This window comes from Schistocerca piceifrons, chromosome 1 (assembly GCF_021461385.2).
Source record: "Schistocerca piceifrons isolate TAMUIC-IGC-003096 chromosome 1, iqSchPice1.1, whole genome shotgun sequence".
NCBI lineage: Eukaryota > Metazoa > Arthropoda > Insecta > Orthoptera > Acrididae > Schistocerca > Schistocerca piceifrons.
Window position 1 is genome coordinate 1124986173 of NC_060138.1, and position 21599 is coordinate 1125007771.

Sequence of the window (21599 nt, forward strand, 5' to 3'; positions counted from 1 at the left end):
CCGGCTGATGTGGTGGCTCTAGTCTCCCCATTTACTAATGAATCACAGTGTGGCTTTCATGCGTGGCGTTCTGCAGTTTACCATCTCGTTACTTTGTCCACCCATTTGATGAATGGTTTTCTGCGGAAATCCCAGACTGTGGCTATGTTTTTTGATTTAGAGAAGGTCTACGACAACTGCTGGAGAACTGGTATCTTCTGTACTCTTTACACATGGGGCTTCCATGGGTGCCTGCCCCATTTTCTTCAGGCTGTTTTACAAGACCGAGTTTCCAGGGTGTGTATGGGTTCTGCCTTGTCAGACACCTTTATCCAGGAAATGGTGTGTCCCAGGGTCGTCCTATTTCCTACCACCCTTAACCATATAATGACCTGTCTCCCGCCAGGCATCTCTGGCTCACTTTTTATTAATGATTTTACCATCTATTGCAGTTCTCCATGGACCTGTCTCACTGAGCAGTGTCTTCAGCGCTGTCGTGATCATCTTTACTCCTGAAGCATCGACAATGGCTTTCGCTTTTCCACTGTCAAAACCGTCTGTATGAATTTCTGCAGTGCAAATGGTTATTCCCACCATCTCTACATCTTGGGCCTGTCGCCCTTCCATTCGTTGAAACTATGACTTTTCTGGGGCTCGTGCTGGATAGGAAACTCTTTTGGTCCTCCCATGTGTGTTACCTGGCAGCCCGCTATACATGGTCCCTCCTGGGGTGCCGATCAAACCACCCTCCTTCATTTGTACCGGTCCCTTGTATGTTCGAAATTCGACTATGGGTGCTTTGCTTATGCGTCTGCATGCCCATCCCTTTTACACTGTCTCAACACTATTTGCCATCATGGCATCCATTTGGCCCCAAGCGCCTTTTACACCAGCCGGGTTGAGAGTCTGTATGCTGAAGCTGCTGAACTACCACTGTCCTACTGCCGTGACTTTCTCCTCAGCAGGTATGCATGCCATTTGTCTGCCATGCCGCCTCCTTTGATCATCAGTATGGTGCTCCTCTCTCTTCTCTGTTACCTCCCGGAGTCCACTTTTTCCTCTTACTGTGGTGGCTTAACTTCACACTACCTGCAACTTTCCCACTTGGTGTGAACCCTCACCACCTTAGCTTCGTGAAGCAGCCCATGTTAACCTTGGCCTTCATTCGCTTTCTAAGGACACTACTCCAGCCTCGGTCTATCTCCTCCAGTTTCACAATCTTCGCATGGAACTTTGCGATAGTACCTTTGTATACACGGGTCCGCCGCTCGTGGTCTTGCGGTAGCGTTCTCGCTTCCCGAGCACGGGGTCCCGGGTTCGATTCCCGGCGGGGTCAGGGATTTTCACCTGCCTCGAGGTGACTGGGTGTTTGTGTTGTCCTCATCATTTCATCATCATCCAGGAAAGTGGCGAAATTGGACTGAGCAAAGATTGGATACTTGTACGGGCGCTGATAACCATGCAGTTGAGCGCCCCACAAACCAAACATCATCATCATCATCTTTGTATACACGGATGGCTCTTGGACTGACCATGGGGTCGGGTGTGCCTTCATATTATCACCCGTGTCTGTCGATATCTGCTTCCGGCACACTCCCTTTAAAGTCTGTGTGCTGTACACAGCCCCTCCCTTAGTGCAGCGGATCCAGGAGAATTGTCACTTGCTCACTGTTGATGGAGCCAGTGTCATGTTTCTGTGGGTCCCTGGTCATGGCGGCCTGCCAGGAAATGAGGCTGCTGGCACTGCTGCCAAGGCTGCAGTCCTCGTACAACAGCCCACGAGTACCTAGATTCCCTCCGATGATCTCAGCGTTGCTGTGTCAGGAGGTGGTGTCCCTTTGGCATTGCCAATGGTCCTCCCTTCGCGGGAGTAAGCTTCGGCTTATTTAGCCTCTCCCACCGCCTTGGACGACGTCCTCTTGGCCCTCCCACTGGGAGGAGATATTTTAACTCTGCTGCATATTGGGCACTGTTTTTTTAGCCGTCGTCATTTGCTCAGTGGCATACCCCATCCCTTTCTCCACATTGGGCACAAATTTTAACTGTTCAACACTTCCTGCTGGAATGCCCCCCCCCCCTTTTTTTTTTTTTTTTTTTTTTTCTAACCATTAACATTCAGCTTGGGTTTGCCACCTGATTTATCAGCCTTTTAGCGTATGATGCTCGGGCTGTCGACTGCGTTTCTTTTTATCTGCCGCAGCAATATGGCGAAGGCAGTTTTATTTTTTATTTTTGGGCCTCCATTACTATATGATGTTTTTTTAGCCCTTTTTCCACCTGGTTGTTTTTAGCTGTCTCCTATTCTGTCCATTGGGACTGATGCATAGTCGTTTTAACTCCATTCTGTGTTCGTGTTCTCTAGTTTTGACTTGGGCTCATATGACCCCAGCTGTTTGTTGCGCCCTAAAGCAAAACAAAACAAGCTTACCAGAGATGTAGTATTTCAGTGTGAGCATAATTTGGTGTGAAAGCCCAAGTACATATTACAGACATGACCTGTTAAGGAATATGATAGAATACTGGCATCAATAATGGGAGGAATCAACAAGATGCAAAGGAGAAGACTGGCCACTGCTATGGGAGTGGTCAACAAGATGCAAATGCAAAATCTATAATCTAAGAAATAACCCAATCAGCAGTTGCTTTCCAATAGCTAGACTCATCTATAATTTGTATCTACATGTTCTTCTTCAGCTCACAATTAAGTGCCTGGCAGTGGGTACATCGAACCACTTTCAACCTACTTCTCTACAGTTCCATTCTCAAACAGTGTGCAGGAAAAACGAACACTTAAATATCTTTCCATGCAAACTCTGATTTTTCTTATTGTATTACAATGATCAGTTCTCCTTATGTAGGTTGCACCAACAAAATATTTTGACACTGTGAGGAGAAAGTTTGTGACTGAAATTCCACGAGAGGGCCTTGCTGCAGCGAAAACAACTTTCTATTTTATTTTTTTATGGTATTCTCTCCCTTATTTTACAATAATCCAAAATCAACTGGCCTTTTTTCAACTTTTTCAATGTACTTTGTGAATCCTATCGGAAGTGGATCCCATACTGCACAGCAATACTCCAGAAGGAGGGAGAATAAGTGTGGTTTAAGCAGTCTGTTTAGTAGAGCTTTTACATTTTCTATGTGTTCTGATAATAAATCAGTCTTTGTTTTGCTTTCCCCACAACATTGTAGATGTGATCCTTCCATTTAAGTTGTGTGTGATAGTAATCCACAAATTTTTAGTTGAGTTTCCAGGCTTTAGGTTTGTGTGATTTATAATGTAACTGAAATTAGCAGATTCTTTTTAGTGATTATGTGGATGAGTTCACAATTTTCATTATTTAGCCACTTTTTGCACTGTACAGAAATCTTGTGTAAATCATTTTCTACTCGATTTGGTCATCCGATGACATAACATGATAGTAAATGACAGCATCATCTGCAAACAATCAGGGAGGGGTGCTGAGATTGTCTCCTAAATCATTTATGTAGATCAAAGAACAACAGAGGGCCTATAACATCTCATTGTGCGATGCCAGATATTACTTCTGTTTTATTTGATGACCTTCCATGAATTACGTCAGTAGCACTTATTATCTTGTGGGAATAAAGAGCTAGTTGTATTTCCACAAGAATGATATTTTATGAATGTGTGTTGTCTTATTTGTCAATAAATCGTTCTCTTCGAGGTGATTCACAATATTAGAGCACATTGTGTGTTCCAAAATACTACTGCAAATAGATGTTAAGATATGGGTCTGTAATTCAGCAGATGGCTCCTATTTCCGTTCTAGAGTATTTGTGTGACTTGTGCAATTTTAGAGTCTTTGCATACTTACCTTTATATGAGCAAGGGATTGTATGGGATTGCTAAGTATGGAGCCATTGTATCAGAATTTTGTGAAAGGAATCTGACTGGTGTACAATCTGGGGTGGAAGTCTTGCTTTTCTTAAGTGAGAAGCTGCGTCACTACACTGAGGATATTTGCTTCTAAGTTATTTATGTTGACAGTTGTTCTCTTAAGAGCTGCTTGGTTGCCAAACACTGAAGATGAGGAATAAAATAAGATGTTTAAAAGGATCCTAAGCTTACTGATGGAGGGACTGTTTATCGCTGCATAGGCTGTGACCACGGGTGACTGGCCCCTCTTGGAGAGACTTTTAGGGTGGAAAGTGTGGCAGATGTCAATATAGAGTTGTTACTGGTAGGTTTGATGTGAACAGCATTTTGTGTAGAGCCATCAGTGGAATGAAGGTCCACATGCAGGAAAGTGGATCATTGATGTAAACTGATAAGAAACAGATGGACATCAGTGAGCTTGTACCAGGCTAGAGGTTCGGTATTCTGAATGGGTAGAAAACTCCTTGAACATCATGCCATTAGTGTTCCAGGACAGTGCACAATATTGTTTGCGGATGGTAAGGGGAAGTAATTGTGTGTTAGAATATAGTAAGTAAGTTAGTTGTTACTACCAGGAATGAGGTCATGGGTTTAGTTGCCTGGGATGTTGGGAAAGGTGATGTACAGTGATGCCAAGACAATGATCGTCGGAGATGTTTGTGTAGAGAAATATGGCTGTCAAAGTTGTGAAGCAGAACTATTGGAAGTCGACAAAGACCTTTGTTTGGAAAGCTGGGAAGAGTGTCATTTTTAGGTTCTACATGTGTGTCTTGACAGTGCTACAGTTTTTTTGCTTCTTGGTACTGCCTCCCCTCTCCCCCTGCCTCTCTCTCTCACACACATGCGTACACACATACACTTTTGTCGTCTTCTTCATGCCTCAGAGTGTATAAAGAAGGACAAGTATAATAACTGATAATTAATAGTGCAAAAATTTTTTTCAGATTCCAAGGTATGGGCATCATACACACAGCTAAAAAGCACATTGCAGAAGAACTGCTAAAAAAGAAACGAGCATTAAAATTGGAGCAGTTACGGCAGCATAACATGAATATTTCATCCTTGCCAACAAAGGATGAAACAGAAGTAAGTATTATTATTAATAGCTAAATAGGTGTTCTTTTGTACACTTTTAATCATTGATGACAGAGTAACAGAGTCTTGAAAGCTTATGTGTGATACACAGTTTATTAAATTTAATGATTTAATCTAAAGAAAGATAATTAAAATCTGTCTCCGATCACAGAGTAAAGGAGTATTAGAATGATACTGTTGCATACTGTTCTTATTTTATTAATTGTAATGGTATAACTTGAAGTAAAATAATAATAATAATAATAATAATAATAATCTTCCTCCCTCATTCTGTGCATCTGTTGTCTACTTATGCAAATGTAAATTGGTGCCAGCAGAATCATTCAGCAATCAGCAGCAAATGTGAATTCTCTAAATTTTCTCAGAAGTGTTCCGCAAAAAGAATGTTTGTTTTCCCTCCAGGGATTGCCATTTGAGATCACAAAGCATCGCTGTAATAATCATGTGTTGATCGAACCCAACAGTGATAAATCTAGTTGCAAACCTGTGAATAACAATACTTAAGAATGGGTCACGCTGGTGTTCTGTATATGGTCTCATTTATAGATGAGCTACACTTTCCTAAAATTTTCCCTCAAAGCCTGTCTACCATTCACTTTACCTAGTCTACTACCCTATTATTATGCATAGATACTTGATGTGACTCTGTCAAACAGCACGCCACAAACACTGTGTTCGAACATTACAGGATTGTTTTTTCCTATTCATCTGTGTCAACTAACATTATTCAGTATTTATGGCAAGTGGACATTCATCAAGCCAAATAATAATTGTGTCCAAGATATCCTGTATCCTTCTAGAGTCACTTGATGAAGATACTTACACCATCATCAGGAAACAGTCATAGGTAGCTGCTCACCATGTCCGCCAGTCATTTATTTTCCTGTCACACTTCCGTAGAGCACTCCTGATGATACCCTTGTCTTTGCTTAACACATCCTATCGAGAGCAGCATAGTGGATTCTCTTACTTAGTTTGTAAACTTTTCTATATCCTCAGACCTTTGCTTACAGTCTGCAGTGGGAGATATATATTCTGGGAATGCTGAATCTGCATGTTGTCCTTTGTTCTTTCCTCATCTGAGGAAAGGGCGAGCCAAGTTTTGAACATGTAACACTATCTAAAACAATGCTAATTTGTGCACAATTGCTGTCCTGTCTTGTAGAAATTTATTGTATTTGAACTCACAATAAGTGCTAGAGTTTTGCAGCAAACCAATGTTAAGGTTATTGGTCTGCAACTTTGCAGTTCCGTTCTTTTACCCTTCTTGTATGCAATAGTCACCTGCACTTTTTTTCCAGTTGCTTGGGACTCGTGGGACGATAGCTTCGTGATAAATGAAACCTAAGTAAGGGACCAGCATTGCAGAGTACTCCTTCTAAAAACGAAACTGAGGTTCCATCTCGACCTGGCAGCTTACTTGTATTCAAATTTTCCAGTGGCTTGTCTATGCCAGGGATGCCTATTTCTCTGTCCTCCATGCTCGAGTCTGTGCGACAGTCAGATGGCGGCATGTTTGTACGATTCGCCTGTGTTAATGATTTCTTAAATGTGAAATTTTAAACTGCAGCTTTACTTTTGCTGTCTTCTATTGCCACCTCCGAGACTAGTTGACAAGTGAATCTACAGAAGCCTTTGACCCGCTTAGCGATTTTAAGTAGTACCAGAATTTTCTCGTTTCTCAGCAAGATCTTTTGCTGAGGTATGGCAGTGGAAGTTATATGTTTCATGCATTGATCTGTTTGTAGATATATGAATTTCACCTTTTCCCTGTTGGTATTTCTGCATTGCTTTTCGATCTGAGAGTGGAACAGTCTATCTCCTAAGCATTTTCCTAAATTTTGTTATGAAACTGTTAAACAATGTGTGATCAGTTGACTGTAAGTTTAGATGGCTCTTGCATGGTGGACCAGTACACACAGACACAAACAGACATGAAAACAGAATCCTTGTATTGACTCGCTCATCCATCTCTCATCATCCTCCTGTGTGTAATTTTCGATTGTGCTGTGATGTACCTATAGGTATGTGTTGCAATTTTCTTCAGTCCTCTTTTACCATATATATTCATTCCCAAGTGCGGTCTTGATTTCTGGGACTGTGGTGTCAAATTATACACAGCTGGTTTTCTCAGAATAGTTGGGTCATATGTCCCTTTGGAGTGTTCAGAATGGCTTGTGGATCAGTATTTGGGTCGTTTTCTCGGCTACAGTGTTGAAATACATTTTTGTTCAGCAGGAACGGTGTGTATCATGAACTGCACTTTTAGAACAAACAGCTGAAGTGTTATCAGTCACATTGGTAAGAACAAGGCAAAGTAAATAATGAAATATATGTGATTGTTATCGCACATAAGAATTTAATCAGTGGATGTAGCACATTCATGTTTGCACAATGCATTAAAAGTTCTTAATGGAACACCAAAATCACAAATGAGGTGCATTTGACATTGAGCCATTACAAATTACACACATTTTACACTGTTCATGGCAGTGGACCTTGCATTTTTTTCCTACACCGAAGGGGCAGCTGATACAAGGTTTTGCCACAACAAAGAACACAAAGAGTGAAACTCATTGCTGCATGTAAGTCAGCATTGTCATTTTTGCACATTTGTGGTTTCTGCATAGGAGGGAAGAAATGTTCTTATCTTGATAAACATAATTGTTCATTTTATTATGATAGTCAAAATATCATTTTATAATTGGGATTATCCTTTAGTTTTTAGTGCTATCAGTGAATTTATACATTTAATAAATGTTTAACTTTGTGCATACCAGTTCCTTAGTTCAGTATGGATATTGTCTTGCATTTTATTATTTATATATTTGATTTGCAGAGCAACAGGGTGTACATACAATAAGGAAAAGAAATTCACAGGTTTTCCCTGGATTTCCCAGTGAAAATAACACTTTTTCCAGGGAGAAAATACATGTCTTCAGTGTTAATTGACAATATACTTTCTTTCAGAGCTGTAAAACTTATTAGTCCATTGAATGGTAAAGGTTTTATACACCAGCGTAGAATTTCACAGCAATTTAGGAAAGGAAACACACTGAAAAAGCAATGTATTTTGCAAAGATCTTCCATGCACAGCAGAATATACATAGCGTATTTTCTTGTTACATAAGTATAAATACGAATTCCACCAAATACAGCATGCCAGTTCCGAAGCACTGAAATTGTGATAGCGATGCGCTTTTATGGCCGGTCTTAGCCGTTGTCACATGATCTCGCCAACCAGTGACAGTAGATACTCGGAGCATAGGACAAGTGATGTAATCAGCCAACAGCAACACCACTTTATGTAATGCGAACACACAAATAGGCAAAGGAAATGATTAATGTACATATATTATAGTTACAAGCAAAGCCAAGCTTTCAAATGTAATATTTGTTCTTTTTTACCTGAGTCACCCTTTAAGACAGAGATCTACTAAGGAGACTGCCTACACTACACTTGTCCATACTCTTTCAGAATACTGCTGTGCGGTGTGGGATCCTTACCAGATACAGTTGACGGAGTACATCGAAAAAGTTCAACGAAGGGCAGCATGTTTTTTATTATTTCGAAATATGAGAGAGAGATATAGAATTTGGGCTGGACATCATTAAAAGGTGTTTTTTGTTGCAACAGAATCTTCTCACGAAATTCCAATCACCAACTTTCTCGTCTAAATGCGAAAATATTTTGTTGACACCAACCTACATAGGGAGAAATAATCACCACGATAAAAGAAGGGAAATTAGAGCTCTTACGGAAAGATACAGGAAGTCGTTCTTTCTGCACATTATGAGAGATTGGAATAATAGAGTATTGTGAAGGTGGTTTGAGGAACCTCTGCGAGGCACTAAAATGTGATTTGCAGAGTGTCGCCATGCAGATGAAGAATTTTGTAAACCGTACTAAAATGCATAATTCGGCTTAAAGTGCACATTTGTATGTCCACGTTCATACTAAAGTAGTCCCCTACCTGGTATTAAGCTTTTTAGCATGGTTTCTGGGATGCGAATTTTCTTGGAGTACAAGTATGTATTATCTCGTGTTTGTTTTGTTATTCTGGCATTACGTCGTAGGTGCCAGAAGATGAAAATAACTGCTTCAACCAGCAAGACAATTAATCCTTGGTTGTCAGTATTGTGCAAATAAAATCAGAAAACTGAAACTAATAACATATTTTAGCCTACTTTGTTTATGTTTCAATTCACTTAATAGCTCCCGGTCAGAGAAATTTGTTTTGTTTTTGTTTGATACAAGTGCTGTAAATGAAGAAAAAACGGCAAAAAGCACAAAACAAAAACACAGGTCACTTAGAGGCTGCTCCACCTCCTTCCCCCCTCTGACTTGAACTGCTCTGTGTGTATCCAGCAACTGTGGCACGATAGAAAAAATTTTCCTGCCAGCATCACGCGACTTGAGCTCTGCACATGAGCGTGTGCCCGTGGCAGCTGCTCAAATGAAACTCATGTAAACAGTTGTGATGTCATGCTCATCAAAAGCAATCTTTTGTTATGAAGTATTGCATAGTTTTCATCCTAAAGCCTTTAGTTGTCAGTAGACGCTTGTTTGTGCACTGTCTTCTGTTGTAAATAGTGCAGTTTCTTTGTAATTTAAATTTCATTTTTGTGTTTTTCTCTCATTTACGTTCTATTTCTGCAGTTTTAGTCTGCAGTAGCAGGCTAAAGTTACTCTTTGTTATAGTATCAGTTTCTATCAGTCAAAATTACAAAAATTTAACTGAAAACTAAAACAATAAAAAAATTCCCAGATTTTTCCCGGTTTTCTCTGGGATGAAAAAATTCTGGGTTTTTTTCCTGGATTTCCCAGTTGTCATGAGGTGTATACACCCTGTCTTAAATGAATATTTAAATTCTTGCTGCAGACATTCTTCTCACTCTTCGCCCACATTCATTTCATACGTTCTGATCTCTGATTTTGGAACTGTTAAACATTGTGAGGCTGCCCCCCATCCTGGAAGGTCAGTTTCTGGATTTTGTTTCTGAATAAATGATTGTTAATTATCCTTATGTTGATGTTTTCAATATGTTGATATTGCTTCTTTGAGGTCATTTAGTGTCTGTGTAAACCATGCTGGTTGTCCTTTCATCTTCATAGTTTTACTAAATATTTGTTTTGTCAGGCCGTCATCATGAACTCTAGCCAAATGTCTGAAGAATGACATCCTTCTTTTTTTGCATCCTGTGTAAATGTTCTCTGTATGTTTGTAAATTTTAAACAAGTTCTTAAAGTTACTATTTTTACTGAGAATTTAATTTGCAAGCATATGATTCAATAAAAGAGTCTTTACATTTCTTAAGTAAGGAGTTGCAATAAAGGGTGTGTTAAATATGACACAGTTATCTTATAACAGATACCATTGACCTTTCCTAAGTAGTCATTTTTATGTTGAAACAGTTTAGTGACACTGTTTTTATGCTAACCCCCTAATATGTGAATAATTCACTCCTCTTGAACATATTTTTTTTTTCTATAAACATTTTGCTTATTTGCTTTCAGATAAGAGCTGAGGCAGAGTCCGAAGCCAAAAGAATGAATCTCAACAGTGTGACATTATGCTTTGAAGCATTTATAGAAGGTCCTGGTGGGGTCATAAAACCTATATGCCAACCAGTTTTCTCGACACCTATAAATAACATGAGTGAGTATCATTCAGTACTCCTATGATTTTTTTATATTGTTTTCTGTTTACAACAGGTTTAATTAAGCATTTGTATGATATCAAAAGATACATAGCAGTTGCATCAAAAGCAAAAACACTAATAAAGCCACAGGCAGAATTATTTCTATAAGAAACTGGGGTGAAGAGTGTGAGGAAATGGAAATAGGCTAATGAATGGAGCAATTGTAACAATTTAAACTGTATGCAGGGACATGTCTGTTTGATATTTATGAAAACAGTGCCTGATTTCCTTTGGGAATAAACCACTCTCCAGCTATATCTTTTCTCCGACTTGGTCTCTAGGACAAATTCCCTATTGACAACCTAACTTAGCTCGTTTGTAGGATGTCAATTACGACTTTCCAAATTTTATTTATTTCACACCAGTTACTTCAGTGAAAAGAATCAATTATTTAATTGGATAGATAAAAAATGTACTCGTCAAGTGGCGGCAGAAAACACACACACACACACACACACACACACACACACACACACACACACACACGTGTGTTCTGCCTCTGCTTGGTGAGTAGATTTTTTATCTGCCCAATTACACCATTTATTTCAGTTGACTCGTGTAATGCCCCACTTCCAGGATTGACCCCTCCCTTTTCAAATTGCCTACAAAAGTGTAGGCCATATGGGGAGGGTCGCCCGGTGCCCAGTGTTGAACCCAGTCCCTGTGGAAGGTTGTCAGATAACCATACGGTGATAGCCCCCGAGGCAGAGAAAGGAATACTCTGTCAATGATAAATGCTGTTACCTGTTTGCTTGTGCCAGGAAATGGGTGGCTACCTGTTTGGGGCCACTGGGACATCGGGCAGTGACTGTGAAGCCAGGTGGCCACTGCTGTGTGGCTAGGTGGCACCCCTGGGGAGAGCCCTAATTCAGAGTAGGCAACATGGTGGCAGATATTCTTGGTGCAGCTAAAAAACCTGGGTTGCCACCTGGTGGCTGCGAGCTTCTGGCAGTCTCTTCAGACTCGCTGAAATTCTTAAATGCAGATTGTTATGACCCTAGCAGCTTTCTCTGTCTGGGCATGCTGTGGGAGGAAAGCAAAATAGGGCCAACTGTGGAAACTTATCCCCTCCGATACTGGTTTGTACTCGACTGATGAAAGGTCCTTTCTATCTGTTGAGTCGGTGCTTAAGTTTGTAGGATTTTTCTGTTTGGTTTAATAAACACAACAGACACATATGACAGAGACTTGAGTCATCAATAATATATTCTCCTTCACTGTTTCACAGTCTGCCCATGCTGAGGTAACTTTTCGATTCCATGACTGTAGAAATACTTGGCTTTGAAGTGAAGAATTCATTGACCCATGTTCAGAGCACATTTTCATATGGAAAGGAAGTTCCTTAAATGTTGTTCGATAGAGAGCAGGTGAGGTGAAAATCTGAGGGCGCAATGTAAGGTGAATAAGGTGGCTGCGGAATGACTTCCCAACCCAACTCCTGTGTAGTGTTTCTTATCAGTGCAGCAGAATGCGCTCGAGCATTATTGTGGAGTAGCATTGCTTCACGCAGTCTTTCTGGTTGTCGTTCTTGGACTGCGTCTGTGAGATGTCTCAGTTGTTGGCAGTAAACGTCAGAAGTGACGGTTATACCTTTGGGAAGCAATTTGTGGTACAAAAAACTCGCAGTTTCGCCAGATGCATAACATTATCTTTTGTGGATGTGCACAGGTCTTTGTACAGGGAGTTGCTCCTTTGTTGGGACTCAACTGTCCCTTTCTTTAGCTTATGTTCACATAAAGACACCATTTTTCATCACCAGTAAAGATACAGAATAATGGTGGTCGGTGGTGTTCATGAGCCAATTGATGATGAGCAAGCAGAGATTGCACATATGGCCATCCGCTAATTTTTGCGATTTTGTTTTACAGCATGCAGTACTAGACTGTGGTGCATTGAAGATCGAACCTACAGCAGGTGTTTGTCATATCAGCTTGTAGACTAAGGGACGAAACCACAAACGCATGACAGAAAGTCAATTTAGTATTCATGTATTGACCATTTAACCAAAGGAAAATAGAAGATTGTCTTCACAGCACAGGATGACAACTGTCTACTATGTAAGATTGTTGTTTATCCAGTCCTCCACAGCAGTCAGAAGATAAGGGATAAATTATGAAACAAGAAATAAATGTTGGTGCAGCCCTTTAGGTGTGTGTCCACTTACAAGTAAACTTCTGCAAGTCACTTGGAGAAGCTGCTACTGCAAGTTCTTTAAAGTGGAAACGCCCCCAGCAGGTTGACGACCATAAGGTTTGTCAGCTTGCAGAAGCAGCTTCCGCAAGTTAGTGGAAACATTTCCTAGCATCTTGCTGCAGGCACTTGCAATCTTCTGGGAGTTTCGTGTGTTGAATGCCGATACGAAAATGTCAGTGTCAGTAATTAGAATGGCGTAAAGATGGTTGGACAGAAATTTAATAAAAGTAATAAACATTTGCGAAAATTAAGAGTTATTAAAAGGCTATCTCATGGTGACACAGCTTGCAGCTCTTTTTGGTCCTGTTTTCGAATATTTTATTATACAATAGACGAGATTTTTGAAACTTTCATACAAAATTCTCGTGAAGTTTTTAATCTGACTGGAGTTCTCTGATTTTTGTTCATTGAAAAGTGTTTCGCAATAACTGAAATAGATATGCCTGTTTTCCCATTTCTTCACTCACATTTTTCTGTTGCTCAGATTTTTTTCTTCAGTACAAATAATAATAATAATAATAATAATACAACAATGGGGGCAGCTCTGTTTTGTTGCTCAGGTTTTTTTCTTCATTACAAATAATGCAACAACGATGGGGGCTGCTCTGGGTTTTAACTACAACAGTGTAACAACCACTTCCCTATCTCACCTCGAGAGACTAGCGCAAACACTTCTGAGGGAGCTTGCAGAAAGTTCCAGAAATTAACTTGCCCAAGCGACTAGCAGAAGTTACCTTGCCCAACCTTTTTTTTTTTTTTTCTAATGTAAACACTTCAGCAAGTGCTTGCAGAAGTTCCTTGTGAAAGTTACTTGCTAGTGAACATGTGCCTTCAGAGAATCCTAACTAGTAAAACGTGGGAAACCATCTTGAGAGGAAGGTGAGAGTATAGTTGATAATGAGAGATCAGAGGGCAGTGAGCACGGCGACTCCTATGTGCAGCATCAGTGAGAGGCATGCAGTCTGTTCACAGAGAACTGGGAGCAAAATTAGGTCCAGAGAGCGAGTCTCCATGGCTTTATTGCCTTGGTAGATACACAGTGGGATGTCCTCACAAGTAAAAAAAGTTCCTGAAGGCATCGTAAGAGGGGAGGTTGTGCCTGTGCCGACCTGTCATGTGGATATTTAGGCAGAGCGGCATAGGAAGCTCCCCCGGCACCTAGGTTAGCTACTCCACTGTGCTACCAGTCGGGTACCACTTGGGGTGGCTGATAGTGGAGGAGGGGGGGGGGGGACTTTTTTCCTAACGATATACACCATTGTGTGACTCCCTTAATCGGTATGATTGCTGCCTGTTGAATTTATTTTGACATCACCATCCAGTGGTCCTGTATCTCGGCAACACATTGACAAGTCTTGAGTACTGACAGAAATTAATATTTTATTAGAAATTTTGTGTATAAAGTAACCAACTTATTAAATATTCACGCAATCTACCTATGATAGTGGCCATCAGATCTATAATTTTCCCTTCTCCAAGAGAGTGTGATTGGAAATATTATTATTATTATTATTATTATTAAAACTGAAGTGCCAAAGAAACTGGTATAGGCGCGTGTATTCAAATACAGAGATACGTAAACGGTCAGAATACAGAGCTGTGGTTGCCAACACCTATATACGACAAGAGTTGTCTGGTGGAGTTGTTAGATCATTTACTGCTTCTGTAATGGCAGGTTATCAAGATTTAAGTGAGTTTGAATGTGGTGTGATAGTCAGTTTACGAGGGATGGGATGCAGTGTCTGAGTTGTAGTGGGAATTTACTGTTTGACAAATTCACGAATATCAGGAATCTGGTAAAACATCAAATCTCCAACAGCTGGAAAAAGATCCTGCAAGAACAGGACCGACAACGACTGAAGAGAATCGTTCCAATGTTACAGAAGTGCAGCCCTTCCGCAAATTTCTGCAGATTCCAAAGCTGGGCCATCAACAAGTGTGAGTGTGCGAACCATTCATCGAAACATCATCAATATGGGCTTTCGGAGCTGAAGGCCCACTCGTGTACCCATGATGACTGCACGACACAAAGCTTTACGCCTGCGTTGATCACTGGAAACATGTTGCCTGGTTAGATAAGTCTAGTTTCAAGCAGATGGACATGTATGGATATGGAGAGAAGCTCATGAATCCATGAACCCTCCGTGTCAGCAGGGAACTGTTCAAGCTGGTGGAGGCTCTGTAATAGTGAGGAGTGTGTGCAGTTGGAGTGATATGGATCCCCTGATAGGTCTAGATATGACTCACAGGTGACACGTATATAAGAATACCGTGTGATGACCTGCTTCCATTCATGTCCATTGTGCATTCCGGCGGACTTGGGCATTTCCAGCAGGATGATGCAACACCCCACACACCCACAATTGCTACAGAGTGGCTACAGGAATACTGCCACGGGCCACCAAACTCCCCAGACACAAACATTATTGAGCATATCTGGGATGCCTTGCAACATGCTGTTCTGAAGAGATATTGACCCTTATCGCCATCATCATCATAATTATGAATTGAATAATTAGGTACATTTCCTTTGTAAGGGCTCAACGATGTAGTCACTGAGACGTGTGTGTGTGTGTGTGTGTGTGTGTGTGTGTGTAATACCATGGAAAAGTTTCAAGTCTACACTCATGTGTTAAAAACTTTGTGATGTACTGGTTACTCCATTAAAGGCTGAACACAGTAATGGGTTTAAGAGGGACAATTCTTCTGGAAAATGTGGGATTCTTAGGGAATTGCATTTTACGAGAAGCAGTCTGGAAACTTTCACAAATTAACCAAGGGAATAGTTCGTTTTTACCCAGTGTTGAAAATGAATTTTATTGAGTTTATAAATCACAAATTTTAAAATCCTTAGCATCTTGAAGTGTGTTAATTACATGAAAATCATTCTATATAAATTATTGATGTTTTAAAAGCTGTGGTTAAGCTACTACGTATTGGCTGGAATATAGGTCAGTGATCAGTGAAGAGGAAAGAAAAATTATTGTGATATATTGTTCCACTCCCCACTCATCACCATTAATTTATCAGGAACTTCTTGACACCATCTTCCACACTACACACCTGTAATTCTCTCTCTCTCTCTCTCTCTCTCTCTCTCTCTCTCTCTCTCTCTCTCTCTTTTTGTCCAAGTTTGAGTAGCCACCCTGGGTTTACTTTTTGCCTGGTGGGTCTTAACAGAGTGGATGGATGAGGAATTTCACGAAAAGTTGGCAAAGCAAAGTGTCTGCTTTGTACAAGGCCCACAGGACACTTCATCAAAGTCCCAGTAGACCATGACGTTGACAACTACCTACTGCCAATGCAGTGGTTTACATACCATGTCTTCCTGCTGTTTGAACAACCAAATTTGTGGAGACTGGTTAGCCTCTTTACGAATACTCACCTTATGAGCCTCCATCTTTCTGAGGTTGCCAGGCATATACGGCTCAGCTACACCTTTGGCTTTGAAATTATTGGACCCAGTACACCATCTATAAAATATCTATTAGCAACCATTCGGAGCAAACTTAAGTGGAATGATCACATAAACCAAGTTTCAGGAAAAGCAGATGTTGGCCTGAGATTTGTAGGAAGAATCTGTAGAAAATGATAGTGATCCACAAAAGAAGTAGCTTACAAAACAGTTAGAAAGCAATAGAGAGGACCTAACAAAGAGTAGCGTGTTTCGTGACATGGTCACTCAGCTGGTGTGAGAGTGTTGAAGATATGCCCAACAAACTCCAGTGCCAAACTATACAAGAGGGGTGTTGAATATCACAGAGTGGTTTAATATCGAAATTCTTAGAGAATATAGTCCGGGAAGAATAAGACGACACATGTCTCACAAAATGAGAAAATTCGAGAAATTAGAGCTAGTCTAGTACAGAGGTTTACCAACAATCATTCTTCACACAGGCCATTCGTGAATGGAACGGGGAAGAAGGGATCAGATAGGGGTACCAGAAGTACTACCTATTCAATCCTGATGGTTCCAACTCTTGCTCATCTATACAATCACTATACAACAATTTCCTAATCATCAGACTCACCAAATTCTGTCTTCATGCTGCTTGTTCCTGACACCCTCGAGCAGGTTTCCCAGTTGGACTGCGCCTGAAGACCCTTGCTGGAACTTCTGCCTACTCTTTGTAGAACATGCTCCCTGTACGAGGTGTGGGTAGAAAAAAACCGGACTAGTACTAGTGAAACAATAAAACGAATGCAATAAGGCTGAAAGTCGCGTGGCCTGTCACGTGACTCTCGCTCCGCCTACTGATCGAGTTTCATCTCCTCCTGCACTCAGTCTGCCCGTGGCATCTGTTTTAAGTAGTTGACGTTTTGTCTGTGCGTCGGAAAATGTTGAGTGTACAGAAAGAACAGCGTGTTAACATCAAATTTTGTTTCAAACTAGGAAAATCTGCAAGTGAAACGTTTGTAATGTTACAACAAGTGTATGGCGATGATTGTTTATCGCGAACACAAGTGTTTGAGTGGTTTAAACGATTTAAAGATGGCCGCGAAGACACCAGTGATGACACTTGCACTGGCAGACCATTGTCAGCAAAAACTGATGCAAACATTGAAAAAATCGGTAAACTTGTTCGACAAGATCGCTGTTTAACAATCAGAGCAGTGACCGAGTTAACAGGAGTTGACAAGGAAAGTGTTAGGCAGATTCTTCATGAAAGTTTCAACATGAACAAAGTGTGTTCAAAAATGGTTCCAAAGTGTCTCACAATTGAACAGAAGGAACGCCGAAGAATGATTTGTTCTGACATCCTGGAAAACATTGAAAGTGATCCCACCTTCTTACAAAATGTTATTACTTTCGATGAATCGTGGTTTTTTACTTACGATCCCAAAACTAAACGCCAATCGATGCATTGGAAAACTCCTGGTTCTCCACGACAAAAAAAAGCACGAATGTCAAAATCGAAATTCAAGGCAATGATGATTGTTTTTTTTTTTTTTTGACATCAAAGGGATTGTGCACATTGATTGGGTACCAGAGGGACAAACAGTGAATCAGCATTACTACATTAGCGTCCTGGCTACCCTACGTGAGCGAGTACGGAGAAAACGGAACGATTTGTGGAGAAAAAAGTCATGGATCCTTCACCAAGACAATGCCCCAGCTCACAGTGCGTTGTCAGTGAAGACGTTTTTGGCAAAACACAACATTCCCATCTTAGATCATTCACCCTACTCACCTGATTTGGTCCCCTGTGACTTTTTTCTTTTCCCTAAAGTCAAGTCAGCTTTGAAAGGAACTAGATTTGAGACTGTTGAAGCAGTAAAAGAAAAAGCGGCGGAAGTAATGTATGGACTTACCGAAAATGATCTGCGGCATTGCTATGAACAGTGGAAAATTCGTATGGAGCGGTGTAGAGACCGAGGAGGAGAGTACATTGAAGGAGATAACATGAAATTGTAAATAAATGTTTTTTCCAGCATCAGTCCGGTTTTTTTCTAGCCGCACCTCGTATATTTGCACGAATTACTCCTTGGTTTGTACACAGGCCACAAGTTAGGACTGATCTATTTCCAGGACCTAAAGTTTGTCATTCCATGACATTTCAGCAACTTCTATCATATCTTCAGAAGTATTAGAGTGCTTCTATCATCTACACTGCCAGCTCTAGAACTATGGCTAGAACAAGATATGATTTTATGCCCCATGTGGGTCAGGAACAACATTCAGCGCCATGAACATGTAGTGTTTCCTCAGGAGAGCTGTTAGCCATTACCAGAGCCATGTGATGGACTTACCTCAACCTCATTTTCATTTATAGTGACTCAGTGAATATTCTCCTGGCTACCGATTGATATCTGCTGCACATGACGGCCTCCCTCACCTTGGTCATACTACCTCCACACTCTTTCTCTGGGTCACAAGTTGTGGGTGCCCCGGGGAAAGAAGTGGCAGACTTGTTGACTAGAGAAGCAATTACTTGCTCAGCATTCACTTTGATGACTGTAGGTGTGGATTTGTTGGTGCATGGTTCATATAAGATCTATACTTGGGATTTGTTTGTGCGACTTCTTCTCACACCGAGGTGGTACACTGTCTGCTGAGCTAGTGTCCTCTGTAATTAACTCCTCACTATTGAGGAGACTAGAGTGTGTTTAAAATTAGTTGCGACTTTTGAGAGTACTGCAAAGGGCGAGTAGGGGAAGCATAGTTGCCAGTGTGTGCCAAATGCATCACCGGCTGACAATAAAGCCGTGCCTTCCGTACATTGCAAATGTTACCATACATTGCACATGTTACCATACATTGCACATGTTACCGTACATGCTGTGCAATCTGTCCACCCCTTTGTCAGCTTGTGATGTGCATTAATCCACGTCTTGTCCAACTACACAATATCTTCGAATGAAATGCTCCTCACTGCATGCAGATATCGGCCTCACTATGCCACTTCTCTCGATAATAAATATCAGAGATGAAAACTTTTCGTGCTGGAAACCAAGCTCGTGCAAATAGTTTAGAAGTGATGGACCTACTCCCCTCAAACGTCTCTGCTTCTTTGAGGCTGAAAAGAAGTTTGTTTAAAGTAGGATATGCCTTGCACTGATAATAAGCATACATGTCTCGAATTGCATCCTGCTGGAATGCGTCAATCTTAGAGTTACAGGTATGTCATACCATATTTTTGTGCCTGGAGTTTCTAATAAAGAATGAGCTGGTGTTGCTCCTTCAATCACGCCTTCCTTTCTTTCCTCCCTCTTGCCAATTCTCAGCACTGTAGATCGCTGGATGTTCAATGCAGCAGCTGTTCTGTCCATCCCTCTCATAACATCTAAAATGTGCTGCTGCATTGCACTCCAGTTCAGAATAACTGTGCGTAGAGCACACAAATTTGTAACCTCGGCCACGGATTGGAATTCCCTTTCCACAGCTCTTTATCTTCACAGCTGGTGAACGTGTTCTCGGATGACCTCTTTTACTGCTAATCTTATGTTCAGACATGCTGCACTGCTACTATCAACGCAACGCCGACACAAAAACACTCATGCACAACACTTGAGCACTGAAGAACACTTCAGTGACACAAAATAACACTTCACAAAGAGAGCTAACTAATGCAGAAGCACATTAAGCACGACAGCACGTGGTATTTTAATGTCTGGCACGGCAACAGGGTTGGTTTACCAACCAAACTGCTGGCAGCATTGTAGGGGAAAGCTGGCTCGCTGTTGTGTTAACTGGGCAACAGCGTCATGTCCCATCTGTTGAGCCAAATGTCAAAAGTTGCAACTAATTTTAAATGCGCTATATTGGCTGTGTGGCGGTCCTCATACCATTCCTCTCCTGGAAGAAACCCACTGCCCCTTGTCATGGCCTCATTGATCATACCGGATTAACTCATAACCTTATGTAATGAACCATCTACCATTTGTGGCTGCGAAGCCTTGTAGACTGTGGCTGAAATTCTGGGGGGTTGCCCGCCTTCTCTTCCACGACAAGTGTTGTCTTCCAGATTTTTTGCTTCTGATGTTGGGGGATAATGTGACAGTCAGTTAACTGGTTCATTGTTTCCTCCAAGAAAGTTATTTTTATTGTGAAATCTGGGCAGGGGCAGAATGGTTGGGGTTGCAGTTGGATTTATGGTGTCAGGCCTGTCCACCACTCCTGTACTCTTTCTCTTTTTATTATTATTATTATTAACTGATAGGTGCCATCAACTGTTGTGTTCCTGCTACGTCCTGGTTTTCTTTTTTAGAAGTGCCCCTTCACACAGTACTCTGAAGGGGACAAGATATTCAAGATCCTTTATCCTTGACACAAGGTGACGACAGAGATTATGTGAACATATTTTTACGCTTCTTCTGAGAGTCTGTGCTATTCCCACCTGTATTGTCGAATCTACTAGTGTTCATTACATTTTTAACCTTCTCACTTTTACTGTTACATACCTCCTGGTTAGAATAAATTATTTATTCTATTACTCTCTCAGCTTCACATTGGGTTGGGGGGGGGGGGGCAGATGTGATGAAGTTTCTCTTGCTGCAGATAGGCACGGGGGGGGGGGGGGGGGGGTTGCAATGTGACCTTCAGATTGGCCCTACCCCTATACTTTCTCTTTAAATTATTTCGTGTGGTAAGCATCAATATTTTGTGTCCTACGTACTACCACAATTTCATCAAATTTCTGGCTAAGTCACTTTAACTCCAGGTGGACTGCCCTATTAATGAAGACTGATGACCTCACTGCTCAGTCCATTTACCACTGCCTCCACCTGCTGAACCAACCAATATCAACCACCCAAAACATAATTCTATTCATGACTGCAAAGTACTCAGTTTGGATGGCACGCAGTGTTGTTTAACGTGTATCAACGTGATAGAAACAAAGCTTTGTACTAAGCACTGTCTGCCTCAATTTCCCAAAATTTCGCCTTTTCTTTTGTACACCCTCTGTCTTTGCTGTGGAAGACTGAAATTCAGTCATCATTCTTTGTTTTTTTGCTTGTTGGTGTCATCCATGTGTCTATGTTCACTTTTACATCTTAATTTGACTGAAGTTATGCTGTGGGTTATTCTTTCCTTTGCAGATTTCAAAAAAGTTTTTTTGAGTAGTTGACTGATATCCATGTGGATTGATTTTGTATGTGTGCAGGTGATGATTTGTGTTGAAGTACCCATTAATAGACATGCAGTGTATCTTGCACATAAACTGTTGTGGCGTAACAAGCTAGCTACGCCACACTGAGAAGGGAGCCGAAAGGCACGCGTACACAC

The 21599-nt window shown here is 41.0% G+C and overlaps 1 protein-coding gene across 2 annotated transcripts in view; it reads left to right on the plus strand.

The window, feature by feature from the left end:
* Positions 1–21599, plus strand: part of LOC124779010 (nuclear factor NF-kappa-B p110 subunit) — a 99167-nt gene that overhangs the window by 21822 nt on the left and 55746 nt on the right. For both annotated transcript variants that reach the window (XM_047253682.1, XM_047253681.1), the window contains exons 5-6: positions 4825–4966; positions 10494–10635. In XM_047253682.1, the coding sequence (XP_047109638.1) occupies positions 4825–4966; positions 10494–10635 (284 nt within the window). The remainder of the gene's footprint in view (positions 1–4824; positions 4967–10493; positions 10636–21599) is intronic.